The sequence below is a fragment of the Macaca fascicularis genome, chromosome 14 (genome assembly GCF_037993035.2).
Source record: "Macaca fascicularis isolate 582-1 chromosome 14, T2T-MFA8v1.1".
In the NCBI taxonomy this organism is placed as follows: Eukaryota; Metazoa; Chordata; class Mammalia; order Primates; family Cercopithecidae; genus Macaca; species Macaca fascicularis.
Window position 1 is genome coordinate 2,368,276 of NC_088388.1, and position 19,257 is coordinate 2,387,532.

The 19,257-nt window shown below is 56.3% G+C and overlaps 1 protein-coding gene across 9 annotated transcripts in view; it reads left to right on the forward strand.

Annotated features, from left to right (window-relative positions):
* The first annotated feature begins 733 nt into the window (after positions 1-733).
* Positions 734-19,257, forward strand: part of KCNQ1 (potassium voltage-gated channel subfamily Q member 1) — a 400,925-nt gene continuing 382,401 nt past the window's right edge. For 7 of the 9 annotated variants that reach the window (XM_015435245.4, XM_045372364.3, XM_045372365.3 and 4 more), the window contains exon 1: positions 734-1,209. In XM_015435245.4, coding sequence (XP_015290731.3) covers positions 824-1,209 — 386 coding nt within the window. In that variant the 5' untranslated portion in view covers positions 734-823. Of the gene's footprint in view, positions 1,210-17,019; positions 18,058-19,257 lie in introns of those variants that run through there. The other 2 variants (XM_074012890.1, XM_074012892.1) reach the window with 1 other exon arrangement.

A 19,257-nucleotide genomic window follows, 5' to 3' on the forward strand; every position in this document is an offset into this window, starting at 1 on the left:
CCTGGGCACCCGGGGGCGCTCACAGTGATCGCGGGGCCAGCACACCCTCACCCAGTACATCCCTTTCCTCCCACCACCCCCAACTCCGGAGCGGCTCAGAGGAGGGACAATAGATGCCGGCACCCTACCCCGCCCCTCCTGCCCTGGCTGTGCAGTTCTTGGTGGTGGTATCGGCCTGGCCTTACCCCTTCCTCCCTGGCTCAGCTGGGGTCCTCCTCCGGGCCAGACAGAGCAGGCGGGCATCAGAAGTGGGGGCCAAGCAGGTGGGTGAGGGCAGGGCAGGTGCAAGCAGAGGAGATGCAGAAGGGGCGGGGCTAAGCAGGTGGGCGGGGAGAGTCGGAACCAAGCGGGGGGGTAAATGCACATAGGGGCGGGGTAAAACAGGTGGGCGAGGAAGGGGCGGGGCCAAGCGGGGTAGTTGCAGACAGGAGCGGGGCTAACTAAGCAGGTGGGCGTGGGCGGGGCGTGGGCGGGGCGTGGGCGGGGGCGGGGACAGGCCAAGTCAGGGTTGAGGCGGGGGCAGGGCCAAGCCGGTCCTTGAGGGAGAGGGCGGGCCAAGCCGGTGGGCGCGGGTAGGGACGAAATGAGCGCGCCGGGCTGGCGGGGGCGGGGCGTGCAGGCGGGGGCGGGGCCCGCCGCTCCATGAGACCGGTCCTCGGCCACTGCCCCCTCCGGCCCCGCCCCGAGCGCCCGGGCTGCGCCGGCAGCGGCCCCCCGCGGCGGGGCTGGCAGCAGTGGCTGCCCGCACTGTGCCTGGGCGCTCGCCTTCGCTGCAGCTCCGGGTGCCGCCTCCCGGGCCGGCCCGCCGCGGGCTCTCCTTGTTATGGCCGCGGCCTCCTCCCCGCCCAGGGCCGAGAGGAAGCGCTGGGGTTGGGGCCGCCTGCCAGGCGCTCGGCGGGGCAGCGCGGGCCTGGCCAAGAAGTGCCCCTTCTCGCTGGAGCTGGCGGAGGGCGGCCCGGCGGGCGGCGCGCTCTACGCGCCCATCGCGCCCGGCGCCCCAGGTCCCGCGCCCCCTGCGTCCCCGGCCGCGCCCGCAGCGCCCCCAGTTGCCTCCGACCTTGGCCCGCGGCCGCGGGTGAACCTAGATCCGCGCGTCTCCATCTACAGCACGCGCCGCCCGCTGTTGGCGCGCACCCACGTCCAGGGCCGCGTCTACAACTTCCTCGAGCGTCCCACCGGCTGGAAATGCTTCGTCTACCACTTCGCCGTGTGAGTATCGCCACCGGCGACGGCCGGCACGAAGGTGCTTCCTGAGAGCTTGTGTGGGGGAGCTCTGTCCCAGCGCCACCTGCCCCGTAGGGGCTGCGACCCTGGAGCAGAGGAGGGAAGAAGTGGGGAAACGCAGAAACACAAACTGCACTCCCCCTTGAAGTTCAGGGGCGCTGCTGTGTCTGGGGGTGCGCAGCTGCTCGCAGGCCCGGCATGGGGAGGGAGCCGGCTGGGGAGGGGACCACCTGGAGCCCAGAATTTGGCTCCACACCTCCGGGGAGGGTCGGTCCAGGTGTGATTCTTTCTGGGAAGAGAAGCCTGCTGGGGAGCGCACCTTTGGGTTCAGTAAGAGAACTCCTCAAGGTCGGCTGAGACTCGAGGCTCAGGAGCCCCCAAGAGAGAAGGCGCCTGATGTCCAGCTGGTGCCACATCTCAGACCTCTCTGAGGCCCAGTTGTACTCTGGGGCAGGGGGCTGTCCAGGAGAGGAAGGTGACGGTAGCAGTGCTCCCTGAGGGCTCAGCGTGCCATGGGGCGTCCCCACCGGCCTCATATTAACCGAACCAAGCTCATGAAAACCTGGCTTGATGCAGAGTGGAGAGGCACGTCTGCAGCTCTCACTCAGAGGCAGCTGTGCTCCCGCAGACGGTAGCGCTGGTAGCAGAGGCTCCTGGCCCTCCCTGTTACCAGGTGGTTCCAATTCCCGGTACAGCGTGCCTGAGCAGGGCTGGGCACTGGATTTCTCGGGGATGGGCCCGGGAAGTCACCTCCGGAAAGGTCCAGGCTGCTCTCCTCGGTGCCTGCCTGGGGCCCTCCCCCGCCGCCCCAGTGGCCCTACTTCCTGGCTGCCCAGCCAGCGGCCTTTTGGTGTGGTGCCAGCCTCTGGCCTGGGAGCCTCTACCCAGCCATCCCATGGCTGATGGCCGTGGGGCTCACCTGAGGGCTGAAGGGTGGTCTCCCTGAGCATCCTCAGGTGGAAGCATCTCCTCTGCCTTGGGCAGGCTCAGTAGAGAACTGGCTGGAGGGCATCCAGGGGCCTGTCCATGCCTGCTGGCAGCTGCCACCAGCAGGAGCCAGGCCCCAGCCAGCTTCAAGCATGGTCTCAGGTGAGAGGGTGGGGTAGAGGTCGCAGGGCTACTGCCTTCCTTGCTGAGAGGTGGCCTTCCACATCAGGAAGGGGAAGTCTCAACCACCTCTATCCTCAAAGATGTGGTTGGGGTGTTATCTTGGAGACTTTTCCCCACCCCCGGCTCCCAAGCCCCTGTCTCCTGACATGTCAGCGGGTGCCTGGGCCACAGCCGCTGCTGGTCTGTGAGAGGAACTGGCTCTGCTCATGGCTGCAGCAGCGGGGGCTTGGCTTGTGGTTTGGGAGATGTTTGTGTGCAGTGACCCAGGGGAACCCACCCAAGTCTGATGCCACTGTGCAAATGTCCAGCAGATGCCAGATTCACAGGTGCTGTGTGCTGTTGGCCACCTGCCTCCTGGACCCCAGACTCTCTGAGATGTCCAGGGGTGGGAAGACCCCCTCAGCCAGAGGCCAAGACAAAGCGCCTGCAGACCCCCTCAGTTCTCACTTGTATTCAGGTTTGTGGACATGTGCCTCTGGGCTCACTGCAGCCACCCGTGCGGAGGAAGAGGGCCCGCCGCGCCCCAGAGGAAGTCTCTGCTTGCACTTGTGTTTTCTTCCTGATTTGGATTGTTTAGGTCTCGGAAGTTTGCTCAGCAGAGTCTACCTTTACCCAGCCTCCGTAGAGCTGGCAAGGCAGCGGTGGCTTCTGGGGACAGGGGCAGGAGGGCTTCTGTGAGGGGGTGGCCAGGAAAGGGATGCTTCTGTGAAGTGGCCAGACCCGGGGCTGGTCCTTTCCAGCTCTGGGCCCTGTCCCTGTAAGATGTGTGCCTGGCCCTGGGAAGTTGTCATGAACAGCCCCTTCCCAGGTACCTCCATGCGGGGTGGGACTGGAGGTGGACCCTGGCTGGGCAGGACATGTGACTTGGTGGGGGCCTGGGAGATGCACTCCCACCCTCAGTGCTCTAGGAGGTTGGCAGGACCAGTCTCTCAAGGGGAGACCTGGTCATAGAGCCAGGATGGCAGAGTAGCTGGAGGCTACCTACAGCCTCACAAAATCAGGTCCAGCCCTGTGCCAGTCCAGCCCTTGTGTTGCTGTAAGAAGTCTTGGCAATGGTGGCAGAGACAAGGCCCTGTCCTTAGGTGGATTGTGAAGTGAGAAGTATTGTGGTTTTTGACCTGAAGACGACAAGCCTGGCCTTGAAGAGCCAGGGGGGTTGAGGCAGGAGCCGGTGTTCCGCTGACCCTACAGGGCTAGGCAAACTCTCCTGTGCGTGGCTGGGAAAGCCAGTCAGGATATCCTGTCCCCTCCTTGGGGAACCCCCGCCCCCAGGAGAGCAGCTCTTCCTGTGTTCCCTTTGGCCTCCCTGGGCTGGCCGGGGTGGACACAGCGCTGGGCCTCGACCCTTGCCCGCTTAGGCTTCCTACCCCCAATACCCCCAGTTATCTGTGGCTGCTTGCGCCCCCACTGGGGGCAGCTCCCATCTTAGCTGAGGGGATGGGGATCCATACAGCCCTGCTGCACCCAGAGGTCCTAGCTCCCTTGCTGTGAGCCTTCGTCGGGGGTGTGGACATCCAGCTGGCATCTATTCTGGTTGCTGAGACGCTTGGAGATCCTGGTTGTGGTCAAGGAGAGGGATTTGAGGGGGGACCTGGAGTGCATGGGGACAGCCCTCGTAGGCTCTCAAACCCAAGCCTGGCTCAGCAACCGCTGTTCCCCCTTCCCACAGCCTTGCCTTTCCCTGTTTCCCAAGAACTTTCCAGGGGTGTTGGCAGAACCCTCATGGATGCATGTTAATCAACAATGGAGCCAGAGGCAGGTCCTGGAGGTGGATTGGGCCGATCTGGTTGCCTCCCCAAAAGACAAAGCCATGCAGAGGCCAGCTCTCAGGGTGTAGCACCCAACTTTGTGGACCTCAGTGCCCTCCTGTCTCCAGGCTCTGGCACTGGAGTCCGAGGCAGCTGCTGGACAGTTGTTCTGTAGCTGGGCAGGGAGGCCAGAGGCTGAAGCAGGTGCTGCAGCTGGGCACAGAGGAGGACGGAGCTCTTTGGGCCATCAGGTCTCTTTCCATCTTCTTTAAGACCCCTCCACCCACTCCTCAGCCCTAGATTCCCAGTAAAACTGGGAATGTCTTTTGGGGCTTTTCCCAGTGCCACCTTCTGTGGGGCCTGAGTCTTTGGTCTCATCCTCTGGCTGTCTGGGATCACCTCACCTCCATTACAGACTCAGCCCAGTGTTTCTGGATCCACTCTTGCCAACATGCTGAGTGCCTAACTGTGGCTTCACTCTAGTTGGGGGGAACGCATCCCTTACCCCTGGCCATCAGCTGGGGAGGGGGTAGTCCAGGTGGCACAAGAGCCTGGAGTCTGGGAGAAAGGGCCTCCCCAGCCTGTGTGGGGACAGGGGGTCAGGAGCATGGTAGGGACTTGGGTCCTTGGAGGTGGCTCGGGCAGTGCCTGGTGGGTGTGGAGCAGGTGGCAGGGTTTTGTGTCTGCGCATGGCCCCATGGTTGGGCCGCCTTGGCCAGGGTCCAGGGCCTTCTGAGTCTGCGTCTTGTCCTCTGTGGCAGAGGCTACTGGTGCTGGCGCCCTCAGTGCAGGGTGCCTCAGTTGGAGGGAACATTCGTCTGTGTCTGGCACTGAAGCCACAGCTCCCTGTGGGCATGGTACTCGCAGCTTGAGCCTACAACCCTGGGGTGCTGGAGGCAGGGGGGTCCCTTTTGACTTGGCAGTTGCGAGGTCCTGGAACCTTTGCACATAATGTGCTGGCTGCGATGTGTCACGGGACCAGGTCTGAGGGAGGGGCTTTGCAGGGACACTCCTGGGTGCCGATGGGATGAAATTCCGCTGGGTGTGAGGGCCTGGGGTGCAGTTGGGCCGTCCAGTGCGAGGTCAGGTGGTTGGAGCCAGGGAGCTGGCATGTCAGCTGCTGCTATGAGTTCTGCCACGTGCCGTCCTGGCATGTGGCACGTCCTGCAGAGGACAGGAAGGGTGAACAGCTCCGAACCCACCCTATGTGTGCTCCAGAGCTGGAAACAGGCTGTGTGGAGCTGAGCGCCTTTGGGGGCAGCTGAGATGGGCAGGAGCACCGTGCCCACCGCGGGTATCAGAGTGACAGGGATTGGCAGGCAATTCCACTCGGGTGGCTGATGCCGCTGTTTTTAAAGGTGTTGGGTGCCGAGAATTCTGCTCCTGCTGCCGGGCTGGTTTCAAGTCTGCTCCTTCTACGCTCGACGCCCTTGCCAGGGTGATCCAGAGTTGCTCAGATGAGCAAGCGTCCTCGAGTCCCAGGGGTGCTGTTAACAGGGCTGTTGACTGACGCAGCAGGTCCAGGGAGCTCATGCCTTCCAGCGATGGGAATGCCACCGGTCCCTGTAGCCAAGGTGCAGACACACGCGTCCTGGTCCTGAGCCCCTGCTCGGCCCTGGGCAGGGCCCCCAGTCCCTTGCATTCCACCTGCCTTGTCTGGGAGGTGGACGAGCCCTCCCTAGCCCTGACATTCCAAACTGGCTTTTGACCCCTGCGATATGTCACTGTGATTCAAGACTCTGTCCACGGGCAAGAACAACAAGGCTGGGACAATCTCATCTCAGGCACCTGTGGGAGGAGACAGGTCCCAAGGCCGGTGATGTCAGGAGAACATTCTAGGCCTAGGAGGAGCTGGGAGAGCAGACGCTCAAGGCGAGATGCTGGTGTGTGGCCAGTGTCAGGAGAGCATGGTGTTGGCCTGGGGAGATGCCGCAGAGAAGCTTCCAGAAGCCCAACATCTGCTGCTGGGGGGGAGAATGAGGCAATGAATGTCACCATCCTGGGCCACTTTGACCCAGACCCCAAGGATTTGGTTACAGAGGGGAGGGCGGCAGGGTCTGGCTTCACGCTCAGGAGGTGCCTTGGGGCTGGCCAGTATGGGATTGCTGTCACCACGGGTCACTGCAGCCCCTGGGTGCTCCTACACCATGCTCTGCTTGTGCCTGGGGTCCCTGCAGGCACATCGGTGAGAACGTCCTGGCCTCCAAACCCCTTCCTGGTGGGTGGCTGTCTCTTTCCAGCACCTCCTCGGAGCACCATGAGAAACCCCAGACCTCATGGATGCAAAATTATGGTGGTTGATGAAGGGAGGCGGCTGGTGTCTGTGGTACCGGCTGGGTGACCACAGGGATGCCGCGTGACCCTAGTCCAGGGGGCCGGTTTTACATGAGGCATCTGACCATGTGAGGGGGTGTGGCTTCCGCTGCCCGGCCCAGCCCCCTTCTGGGAGCCGCATGTGGGTGGGTGCTGGCTGGGCAGGGTCTTCTCTCTGGGGAGCAGGCCCTGGCTGGGGGTGGGGAAGATCCATGATGGGACCCAGGTGTCTTCCCACTTCTCAACCATCTCCTGGGAAGTTCTAATATTTGATTCAGGGTGTGGGGTCTGTCTGAGCAGGCGTGGTGCTTCCAGAAGGATCCAGGTTAAGGGTGGTGTGTCCAAGGGGGTGCCTGAGCCCTTCTGCAGAAACACCATTCCCCACAGAGCAGCGGTCCTCAACCTTTTTAGTACAAGAGACCTGTTTTATGGAAGAAAGATTTTTCCACCGGGACAGTGGTGATCTTGGGATGAAACGGCTCCATCTCAGATCATCAGGTATTAGATTCTCATAAGAAGCACGCAACCTAGATCCCTGGCATGCGCAGTTCACAATACGGTTTGTGCTCCTGTGAGAATCTAATGCCAGGGCTGATCCAACAGGAGGCAGAGCTCAGGTGGTCATGCTCATTCACCTGACACTCACTCACTGCCGTACATCCTGCTCCCTAACAGGCCACGGACCCGGGGTTGGGGAACCTTGTCTTAGAGGACTGAGGCTCGGGGCCGTGGGATCGGCACTGTCGTTGCCCTTGGAGGGCTCTGAGCACCGGAAGGACCTGACTGTGGTCCCAGGCACTGTGTGGGATGGACCAGCAGAAAGGATCCCAGGAGGGTGGTGGCTCCGTCATCGGCACGGGACTGTCGGGATGAGCCGCCTGGAGTCTGTTGGCATCTTCCTGGCCATCTCTGGCAGGAACTTCTCTTGATTGAAGAGCCGGGCTGGGGAGCTGACCGCAGGACATGCCCCTGCCCACTCTGGGACCTGGGACCTGGGGCCTGGGGCCTGGGCTCTGCTCCCCATTTCGCTCATCCACGCACAGACGGGGGCATTTGGGTTGCCTTACAGATGAGACAGCCAGGCCTGGCCACTTTGCTCATGCCACACCCAGGAAACCCTTAGCATGCCCAGAAGTCCTTAGGACGCTGTGGTCTCGAGTGAGGTGACGCACTATTCCTGGCCCCCACTCCCACCTAGCACTTGCCACGAGGAAGCACCCTGAGGACTGTCCCCTTTGAGAGGCGGCTCCCAAAGCCTTGCTCTGTGCCTGCGTCCTGGTAGCGGGTGAACTCTGGCCGCCCTTACCCAGAGGGTGCAGGTTCCCTGGGGGTGGTTGCTCTTGGCTTCCCCTCCATATCTGCTAAGGTGCACGCCTTTCTCTGCTGCCTTCCCAAATCACACTCTGGGGCACACTGAAAGGGTGCTCTGAGTAGCTCTCCCCAGCTCCTGGCTGAACTTGCTCCAGGCAGAGACTTGAAGAGATTCAGAAAGCAGGAACCACAGGCAGAGCAGCTGGACAGGGACCCCCACCCCTGCACTCCCTTCAGCCCTGGAACGCTCCTCTGCATGGAGACAGCCCAGCTGCACTGGGACCCCTCACCCCACCCTGGGGCCAGGGGCTGCCTCCTTGACTTCCACTCAGAGCAGCCTGAGCAGCTCAGAGGAGGGAGCAGAAGGATCTCTGACTGAGAGGGGCAGACCCCTCCCAGAGGCAGCCCTACAGAGGGGAGCAGCTGGAGACAGGGGGCAGGAACCTCCTCTGGCTGTGTCTGAGCAGCCCCAGGAGCCATGCGCTTCAAGCGTTTGATCTTGGCGGGCCCTGGGCTTGGCATTCTATTCCATGACGTCTCCAGCTGTTCTCTTGTGAAGAGTCACGTCTCTGCTCTTGGCTAGGATGGCTCAAATATTATAAAACATACAGCTTTGCTAATTAAAACAGCATGACACTGCCTTATAGGCAGGCAGATCACCAATGGAACAGCTTTTCAAAACCACATGTAACTCCATTGTATATGAATTTTAGTAAAAGACAGAGGCAGCATCTCCAACCAGTGGGGAACAGATGGGCAGCTTCATGCGTGCTGCGGTGTGGGTGGGTGGCCACGTGGAAAGTGATCAGACTGTACCCACTTGTCACATCACACACCAGGGTAGACTTCCAGGGGGGCAGAAAACCACTTGGGTACCGAAAGAAAGCGCCTGGAATTCTTTCACCTGAGAGTGAAGAAACTTTTCTGTGACTTGAAAGCTAGATGTGTGGAGGAGGAGATTTATGTGTTTGACCACATAAGAAAGAAGCAACCTTGGCCGGGCATGGTGTCTCACGCCTGTAATCCTAGCACTTGGGGAGGCCGAGGCGGGCGGATCACCTTAGGTCAGGAGTTCAAGACCAGCCTGACCAACGTGGTGAAACCTGTCTCTGCTAAAAATACAAAATTAGCTGGGTGTGGTGGCACATGCCTGTAATCCCAGCTACTTGGGAGGCTGAGGCAGGAGAATCGCTTGAACCTGGGAGGCGGAGGTTGTGGTGGGCCGAGATTGCGTCATTGCATTCTAGCCTGGGTAACAAGAGCAAAACTCCATCTCGGGGGGAAGGAAAAAAAAAAAAAAGCAAACTTAACGGGAAACAACCAATGCCAGGCTGGGGGAATGTGCTGTTTGATGAAGGGTTAATCTCTTTACTATAGAAAGAGTTTCTGAAAACAGAAGAAAACCCACAGCCAGCAGGAGATATGAACACCACTCACAGTTCAGCAACCCACAGGGGGCCCTTGAACATGTGAGAAGGTGCCACCTACACTCCTGGCGAGAGGGGTGCCGAGGAAATGTCACTGAGGTCCCGTCGGGCTGGCAGAAATCCTTTGGCATTTGCTAGCAGGCATGCAAGAGGGTAGACTCTGTGAGGAGGGGATTTGGCAACATCTAGCAAAACTGTCTGCACTGACCTCTGACCCAGCAATCCCCCACCCCGGAACCTACCTGAAGGCACCGGCACCGGCACCGGCAAAGGCAGGAAAAGCCACGTGTGAAGGGCTGCTTGCGAAAGTACTGTTTGGAAAACTGCAAATGCCCATTGTAGGAGACTGGTTGAATCAGAGATGTGTGGAATATTATGCAGCTGTAAAAAAGGAATGCGTAGATCTCTCTTATTATGGAGTGATTATCAGGATTTATTTATTTTTTTAGACAGGATCTTGCTGTGTTGGCCAGGGTGGTCTTGAACTCTTGGCCTCAAGCAATCCTCCCACCTCAGCCTCCCAAAGTGCTGAGATTACAGGTATAAGCCACCACACCCAGCATATCAGGGTACTTTTTAAGTGAAAAAGCACAGTGAATAAAAATATAGCAGCTATTCTTCGTCTGATAAAGGGGAAGATGCAAGTCTAGATGTATATTAAAAACAAAAGCAATGGAAGCCTCCAAATCTTAAAAGTTTACCTCAAAAGGAGGGGGGTATGGAATCAAGATGTCTTTGAACGTACCTTGTTTTATAGATTTCACTTTGGAGCCATGTAAATAGTTTGCATAATTTTTAAAAAGCTGTTCCTAATTGCTTAGTGAAAAATCCCTAAATAAATCTTAACCGGAAAAAACAGTCCCTCAAAACTGAAATGAAACAAATGAGCCTAAAAATGTGTGCTGAGTTAGTGGCTTAACCACCCAGAAGGACTGATTTCAGGTGACATATTTCTAGCGGGTTACTGCTGAAGGCAAATAGAGCTGCCTGCAGTGACCACATCATTGTTGTGATACTATTTGTTTTATTATTCTAAGAGTGCTGCAGGGGAATTGCAGGTTAAGATAAGTAATTGTGTTGGTGTCACCAAGAATGGAGGTTTTACAAGATATGATTCACATAGAAACAGAATTAAAAACAACCGTATGATCATCTCAATAGATGTAGAAAAAAGTTTTTGATAAAATGCATCATCCCTTCATTTAAAAATCCTCAACAAAAATAGGTATCAAAGGAACATATCTCAAAATAATGAGAGCCATCTATGACAAACCCATGGTAAATATGATACTGAATGGGTAGAAGCTAGACGCATTCCCCTTTAAGAATAGGAACAAGACAAGGATGCCCACTTTCACCACTCCTATTCGAAATAATACTGGAGGTCCTAGCCAGAAAAATCAGGCAAGAGAAGGAAAAGGGGATCCAAATAGGAAAATAGGACCTCAAACCTTCTCCCTTCACCGATGATGGTAAGATTCTATACCTAGAAAACCCTAAAGAGTCTGCCAAAAGTCTCCTGGAACTGTAAGTGAAGTCTCAGGATACAAAATCCATGTGCAAAAATACGCATTCTTTTTTTTTTTTTTTTTGAAACGGAGTCTCATTTTGTCACCCAGGCCGAGTGCAGTGGCGCAATCTCAGCTCACTGCAAGCTCCGCCTCCCAGGTTCACACCATTCTCCTGCTTCAGCCTCTTGCGTAGCTGGGACTACAGGTGCCTGCCACCATGCCCGGCTAATTTTTTGTATTTTTTAGTAGAGAAGGGGTTTCACTGTGTTAGCCAGAATGGTCTCAATCTCCTGACCTCGTGATCCACTTGCCTCGGCCTCCCAAAGTGCTGGGATTACAGGCATGAGCCACCGCGCCCGGCCAATCAGCAGCATTCTTATACACCAATGACGTTCAAGCTGAGAGCCAAATCAAGAATGCAATTCCATTTATAATAGACACAAAAAGATTAAAATACCCAGGGATACATCTAACCAAGGAGGTGAAAGATCTCTACACAAGAGTTACAAAACACTGCTGAAAGGAATCATAGATGACAGAAATGGAAAAACATTCCATGCTGATGGGTTGGAAGAATCAATATTGTTAAAATGGCCATATGGCCCAAAGCAATCTACAGATTCAATGCTATTCCTATCAAACTACCAATGTCATTTTTCGTAGAATTAGAAAAAACTATTCTAACATTCATGTAGAACCAAAAAGGCCAAATAGCAAAAGAGAAACTAAGCCAGAGGCATCACGTTACCTGACTTCAAACTATACTTCAAGGCTACAGTAACCAAAGCAGCATGGTATTGGTACAAAAACAGACACACAGACCAATGGAACAGAATAGAGAACTCAGAAATAAAGCCACACACCTACAGCCATCTGATCTTCAATAAAATCAACAAAAATATGCCATGGGGAAAAGGTTCATATTCAATAAATGGCTCAGGGATAACTGGCTCCCTGTATGCATAGGAATGAAGTCAGATTCCTATCTATCACCATATACAAAAATTAAAAACAGATTAGATGTGGCCAGGCACGGTGGCTCATGCCTGTAATCCCAGTACTTTGGCAGGCCAAGGTGGGTGGATCATGGGGTCAGGAGTTTGAGACCAGCTTGGCCAAGATGGGGAAACCTTGTCTCTACTAAAAATACAAAAATTAGCTGGGTGTAATGGTAAGTCCCTGTAGTCCCAGCTACTTGGGAGGCTGAGGCAGGAGATTGCACCACTGTACTCCAGCCTGGGTGACAAGAGCAAAACTCTATCTCAAAATAATAATAATAGTAATAATAAAGATTAGATATAAACATTAGACTACAAACTGAAAAAATCGTGGAAGAAAACCTAATACCCTTTTCAATATTGGCCTTGGCAAATAATATATAGCTAAGTTCCTCGAAAGCAATTGCAACAAAACTAAAAATTCACAAGCAGGACCTAACTAAAGAGCTTCTGCACAGCAAGAGAGACTGTCAAGGGAATAAACAGACAACCTACAGAACGGGAGAAAATATTCGCAAACTTTGAACTGACAAAGGCCTATCTGGTGTCTACAAGGAATTAACAAATCAACAAGCAAAGAAACAACCCCATTAAAAAGTGGGCAATGGCTGGGCACGGTCTCAGCACTTTGGGAGGCCAAGGTGGGCGGATCACGAGGTCAGGAGATCGAGACCATCCTGGCTAACGTGGTGAAACCCCGTCTCTACTAAAAAAAATACAAAAAAATTAGCTGGGTGTGGTGGCGCCTGTAGTCCCAGCTACTCGGGAGGCTGAGGCAGGAGAATAGCGTGAACCCGGGAGGCGGAGCTTGCAGTGAGCCGAGATTGCGTCACTGCACTCCAGCCTGGGTGACAGAGCAAGACTCCGTCTCAAAAAAAAAAAAAAGTGGGCAAAAGATATGGTAGACATTTCTTAAAAAGAAGACATACAAGCAGTCAAACACCTGAAAAAATGCTCATCACGGATCATCAGAGAAATGCAAATCAAGGTCAGAGTGAGATACCGTCTCACGCCAGTCAGAATGGCCTTTGTTTAAAAAGTCTAAAAACAACAGATGCTGGAGAGACAGCAGAGAAAGGGGAACACTTACATCCTGTTGATGGGAATGTAAATGAGTCCAGCCACCATGGAAAGCAGTTTGGAGATACCCCAGAGAACCAAGAGTTGAACTACCGTTCGATCCAGCAGTCTCATGTGCTGAATTTATACCCTAAGAAAAATTAGTCGTTCTACCAAAAAGACATATGCACCTGTACATTCATGGCGAAAGACATAGAATCAACCCTGGTGCCTGTCAATGGTAGATCGAATAAAGAAAATGTGGTATAGATACACCATGGAATACTATGCAGACATGAAAATCATGTCCTTTGCAGCAACATGGATGCAGCTGGAGGTCATTATCCTAAGGGAATTAATGCAAATTCCCTTTACTGCATGGTCCACTGAAAACCAAATACTGCATGGTCTCACTGATTATAAGTGAGGGCTAAACATCGAATACATGTGGACATAAAGATGAGAACAAGAGACACTGGGAAATACAAGAGTGGGGAGGGAGGAAGGGGAGCAAGGTTTGAAAAGTTACCTGTGGGTGCTGTGCTCACTACATGGGAGGCAGGATCCGTTTATACTCTAAACCTCAACATTATGCAATATACCTTTGTAACAAACCTGCACTTGTACCTCCTGAACCTGTTAAAAAAGTTGAAAAAAAAATAGTGGACACTTTTGGCATGGGAGAAAAAACAAAAAAAAACCAGATGTAAGTTAGAAGAGGTTAAGCAAAAATCCTCCATCCCTCCATTTGAATGAGGACTACCAGTATGCATCCATGATGACATTTACTTAAATATCTCTGTTTACTGGAAAGGCCCAGGACCAAGGACCACTCAGTAGCTAAGAGCATCTCTAGACCCCAGACTGTGGCCTCTAGGTACCATTTCCCCCTGAAAGAAACCAGGGCCCCTGGCGGGTTCCAGGTTGTGGCGGGAGATGTGCAAGCTAAGCCTGGAGTATTCATCACAGCAGAAGGCAGGGAAGTTATCAAAGGCCCTCTAGGGCCATGTCAGTGGGACTTGAAGGTGTCCCTGTCTTCCCCCTTCTCCCCAGGCTGAAGATGCAGTGGGTAAGCCTCACTGAAAATAACAGAGGAAGTGGATGAGCTACATCGATGGGGTTCAGATCCCAAGTTCATCCTGATACTAAGGGGCAAAACCAGCGGACTTTGATTTGCATTTCTCTGATGATCTGTGGAGGTCGACAGGGAGACCACTCATGATGTTGAATCCTGGCAGGGTAAATGGAGAGAATCTGACACGTGTCCCTGCCGTGATTCCCCTGTGAACTGTAACTTGGGGAAACCCAGCAGCTCATGAAGTTGCCTCTTTCTTCAAGACTCTGGCAGATGCCTGAAGCAGCAGTGCTGCTAAAGTCCTGCCAGACTCCAGCTCCTGGTGAGGTCAGGGATTCCGCATGGAGCGTCACAGCTGCCAACCTCTCCAAAGCAGTGAAGGCCTTTGGATGGGGCACAGAAAGTGCTCCCATCCACAATGCTTCCTTGCCTGGATGGACGGATGGATGGATGGATGGATGGATGGATGGATGGATGGATGGATGGATAGATCGATCTCACCAAACCTCGTGCTCTAAGTACAAGTTTACTGGAAATACTCGGGCCAGAGGAACACGCTGAATGACACTACAGGAGGCCGCTTGCGAAATCCCAGTGGTGGGGGATGCTCCATAGGACACATGACCTGATTTCCTCAGTAAGTCAATGACCAAGAAATAATGGGAAGGCAAGGAGGAAAGAACCACCTATCCACCAGTTGTGACATCGGCCTTAGTTAGGTCCTCACTAAATAAATGGCAACAAATATTGTATTAAATTACTTCTGGTTTGCTGACATGTTCCATTTGTGCCCATGCCCCACCTGCCAGGGTGCGTTTCTGATCCACGTGCCCATTTGGGAGGGTTTGGGGCTGTTGGGATGCTTTTGTGAGTGGCTTCCTTCCTTCCCAAGCACAGGGGCTTAATGGCGCTCTGAAGCAGACAGACCACAGTCTGCACCCAGCTCCCAGCTGGCCATGTTACCTCAACCGTAAAACGAGGAGAGGCAGACTTCTCTGGGACGCGGTGGTGGGGACACTGGTCTGTCTCCTCTGGACGCCCCGTGGTGCCTGGTGGTGTGAGGTTAGGATGTGGGGTGTGGTGTCCAGGGGCTGTGTGGCCTGCCTGGAGCTGGGCAGAGACAAAGCACGTATGTGACACTCCCTGACTTTAGGCCATAACAGGGGCGGGGGAGCGGTGGGGCAATCAGGGTTCCTGGAGGAGAACCCCATGTAGTTCCTCATTGCAGGGCTTAGTGGGAACAGGTGAAGGCTTACCTGTCTCAGGTAATGAGGAGCTGTGGGAGCCTGAGACAGTCTGGTTCCTTTAAGGGTATGTAGGGGTCACTGCCAGTCTGTAGCTCCCTCCGTGCAGGGCAGACTGTGGCACTGTGGTGACTGGCAGTACTGACTTCCTCTAAGCCAACCAGGCAGGGACCAGTCAGCTTGTTCTTCTGTCCACAGTGGAGGGCAGCCCTGGGGGTGAACAGCTGACCGTGAGGGCGTGGTCGCTCCCCCCAGACCACCCTGGAGGCCCCCTCAGCCCTCCTGCCTACAAAGAGTTCCCCCTATGTGGCGAGAGGCCTGGGCCTCAGAGGTAGATGATTGGAGTCTGTGAAATCAGGGCAGGGGTTCACTTCTGCTTAAAACCCACTCTCCTTCCCTGCGGAGACACCTGCGGCCAAAACCCGCGGCTGGGTCAGAGGACTGGTTTAGTAAGAATTGTTTTTTTTTAAAATTTTATTTTATGTGGTTACCTGCTAGCCAGAAAAGGTGTGTGGTTTTGCAGTCTTTCAGACAAATGAATAGCAGTTGACGTGAACAACTGTTTCTCCTCTAGGCTCCAGAGCCCCACCCCAGTGCAGATGTGGAAGCTCAGTTCCTCCAAAACCCAGACGGGCCTCGGTGTCCTGACTGCCACCCCCAGGGCGCCCCTCACTCAAGTCCTTGCTCGTAGCGCCCGTGGGCAGCAGAGGTCTCCAGAGACACAATAGGGCCCAGACCCCTACCAGCCTGTGGCCCAGCTGGGGGCAGGACTCCGGGGCAGGGCGAGTCCCTGAGTGACCTGATTCTCTGTAGGCAGGCCGGGCAGGGTGGCTGCGGGTCAGTGGAGCCTTTGCTGCTGGCCTGTATTTCTCTGGCTGGACAGATACTGTGCTCATATCCCTGGTCTTTCAGGGGGCTCTGTGGCTGGTGGAGGGCAGCAGTGCCCCAAGGGAGGAGCAGGTGCCCAAGCCCCCAGGCGGCCCTGTGGGTACAGGTACTTGTCTACTCCGTGCATCAGTCCTGCTTCCCAACTCAAGGCTCTGGCCTCCACAGGCCTCCTCCCTTCCTCCCTCCCTTTTTTCCTGTGGCTCTGAGGCCTACTGGAGAAAGGCTGTGTCCATGTGTCTGGAAGGGCTCTCAGGTACAGGGACTGTCAGCCCAGCTATAAGGGGACCTTGGACCATAAGTTTGCATGGGCCCCTTTGCCAAAGCCCTGTGCCCACTGCCGGGGAATGCTGGGGACTCGCTCTGGTGGGGTGGTGGGGCTGGGTGGGAGCAGCTCCCCATCCAGGTGGCTGTGGCCGGGGCTGTCTCTGGATGCTCCGAGGCCCTTATGAGAGGGAGGTAGGTGTGTCTCCACAGTGGGGGACCAGATCTCTCTGGTGCCAAAGACTGCTTCAAGCCTTTGGAGGAGCACTTCGCCCCAGGCTGGGGTGTGACTGCTTCTGGTTTAGCGTCGCTGCCTGTGCAGGTGGCCCTCTTGTCAGTCTTGTCTGCTGCCTGGGGGTGTGGCCTCTTGTGGAGGGCCCGTGTTCTGGGTGGTACCGCTACAGGACCTGGGCTTCCAGGGGTGTCCGGGAGTCAGATGGGCCTCCCTCTCCTGGCCTCCACTGGGTGCAGCGGTGGCGATCTGTGAGCCAGTGGCCGTGGCTGGGGGCAGCCTGGAGTGGGTGAGAGGCCCTGGGCAGCCACCTTGCGTCTCTGAGTTTGTCCTCATGTGTCAGGTGTGATTAAGTGTGTGGGACTCAGTCTGTGTGTGCAGGGCTGTTTGAAGGCCTGCAGGGCTGTCTGATGCCCCCCATCTCTTCCGCCTCAGAGGGCATGGCATCTCAGGCCGCCTCGCAGCAGATTTGCGGGCTGGTTGCTGTCGTTCCTGAAATAGCCTCTGAAGCTCTGTCCGGGAAGGGAACCTTGAGTGTGGAGGAGATAAGGCCGCTGACTGGGTAAGCTGGCCAGGGGCGGGGGGTGGCCCCTTTTCCCTTCCTCCCCTCCAGCTTCCATGGCCTGGCGCTGTGAGAGTCCCGGGAAGGCCCTGTCTTTGCGCCTGCACACATGTGTGTCTGGAGTGCGGGAGGGCGCTGGTGCTGGGCCTAGATTTACTCAGCCCAGATCATGGCTGCTTTTATTTACGTGGCCCCTGCTCTCACCCACAACTCCAGGCTTCTGGCTCTCAGGAATTTGAGGCCTGTGGCCGCTGTGGACCCTGGGAAACAGCCTATGCTGCCTGAGACAGTGCGGGGCCTGTCATGGAATAGGTACCCTGGGGGTGGACAGGTAGGCAGAGGGAGAGATGGGCAGGTGGATGGGGGGATGGATTGTGGTGAGTTATGGGTGGCGGGTAGATGGGTGGACAGCTGGATAGATCAAGTAGTGGGTGGGTGGAGAGAGAAAGGGGTAGGTGGACGGAGGGATGGGCAGGGAGAGAAATGGATGGGGCATGCTGGTTCCAGCACCCATTGGGTGCAGCTGTCTGCCGTCTTCTCTCCTGGGGGAAGGTCTGGAGAGGGCCTCTCCATGCGTGTGGTCTCGGCCAGCCTAGCCCCAGTACACTTGGGATGCATTGCTGCTCCTTCCGCCATCCCAGCAGCTGTCCAGGGATGAGACCCAGCCCCACTGTGTCTTTCTGGGATTCACAAGTGACTCCGAGCCCTTCCCTGGGCTGAGGGGCGTCGCTGTGGGTGTATATCACGGAGAGCCCCTGGGAGCCTGGCTGGAGCCTTCTGGTGGTTTGGGCTCCAGATCGGTGGGTGCTGGGTGGGTCTTCATGGCTGTTCCTGGGGCTGCCAGGCCTGCAAGGTAGACAGGACTCTGCACTCGAGTGTGGCTGTGGATAAGGGCAGCGTGGCCATCAGAGGCAGTGTCTAAGGCCGCCCCATCTCCCCCTCTATCTCTCTCTGACTTGCCTCCTCTCTCTGACGGGCCTGCTCCTGAGCCTGACACCTGCCTGGGGGCTCCCAGTGAAGGTTGCTGGTTTCTAGAATGCACCATCTCTTCCTGGCATGACGGGAACCACCTGTGATGTTGCCACCACCTGACTGTAAGTTGTCATGATCCCCCCATGTGCCCCCTGTAAGACCCCCACCTGTTACTGAGTGGCAGGGACGTGCTCCCACACCCCCATGTGCCATCCTGCAGGCAATTTCTGCTGACCTCTGTGTGCCCTGGGGCCTGCTCTCCTAGTAGGGGGTGACCCTGTCTGTGACTTAGACGGCTTAGAGTGCTAGGACTGAGGTGAGGGGCCAGTGGAGTGAAGGGGAGCGTGGGCACTGCTGGCAAGAACCACAGGCAAAGGGTGCTGGGGGCAGGGAAGGCCTGGAGTTTTGAGGAGCAGAAAGGAGACCCTCCCTGGACTGGTGAGTCAGGGCCCAGCCCAGAGTGACAGGGACCGAACCTGGGTCCATGTGCCGTGCCCAGTCTGGGGTTCAGGTTTCTTCCCAGTGAGCCGAGCAGACAGGGAGGGTCTTGGGTGAGGGCTGCAGGCTCTTGGTGGAAGAGTCTCGGGTGAGGCCCCTGAGCTGGTAGGTGGGGCAGCAGCGGCAGGGGGCCCAGGGAAGTGGGGCCAGTCGGGGGTCCTCGGGGGTCTTTCAGGGATATATCTGCTGTCAGGGTGTGGGGAGTCGGGGGCGGGGTGGATCCCGGGTTGTGCTTGGTTAGAGTGGGGAACCGGACTCCCTGTCCCTGGCGCAGCCTCTGCCGGCTGTGACCTTGGGGGACCACTGACCTTACTGTGTGCCTGGTGAGCCTAATCCCTACCTGCCAGTGGGTGAAACAGTAGGCAGGAATACAGAAGGCCTTTCAGAAGTTCTCGCTGACCTGCAAGGTAGAGGCTGTTTTCTGCTAAGGATAAATTTGCCCCCTCTATCTCCCAGATCAGCGGCTGCTCGAGGAGCCCGGTGCAGCTCCACGGAGGTGCAGCAACCACAGGGCAAGTGGTGGAATGTTCTGGTTGTCCTTGGTGCAGGGGGCGGGCGGGGCTGGGGGCTCTGTAGCCTTCCTGGCCTCGGTCCCCTGGGCAGGCTCCACCTCCCTTTTATCGTGCCCCTTTGGCAGGCTGCCTGCCACCTCAAAGTCACGCCGCCCTGGGCGTCCTGCCGCTTCCGGGGACTGGGGCTGGGGCTGGGGCTGGGGCAGCGGTAGCCGTGTTTATGGGTGTACTCCTTGTGCTCGGCCCTTCACTGAGTTCAACACACAGGGGCTTAGGGAGGTCTGTGGGTGCCCAGGCCAAGATGTGAACCCT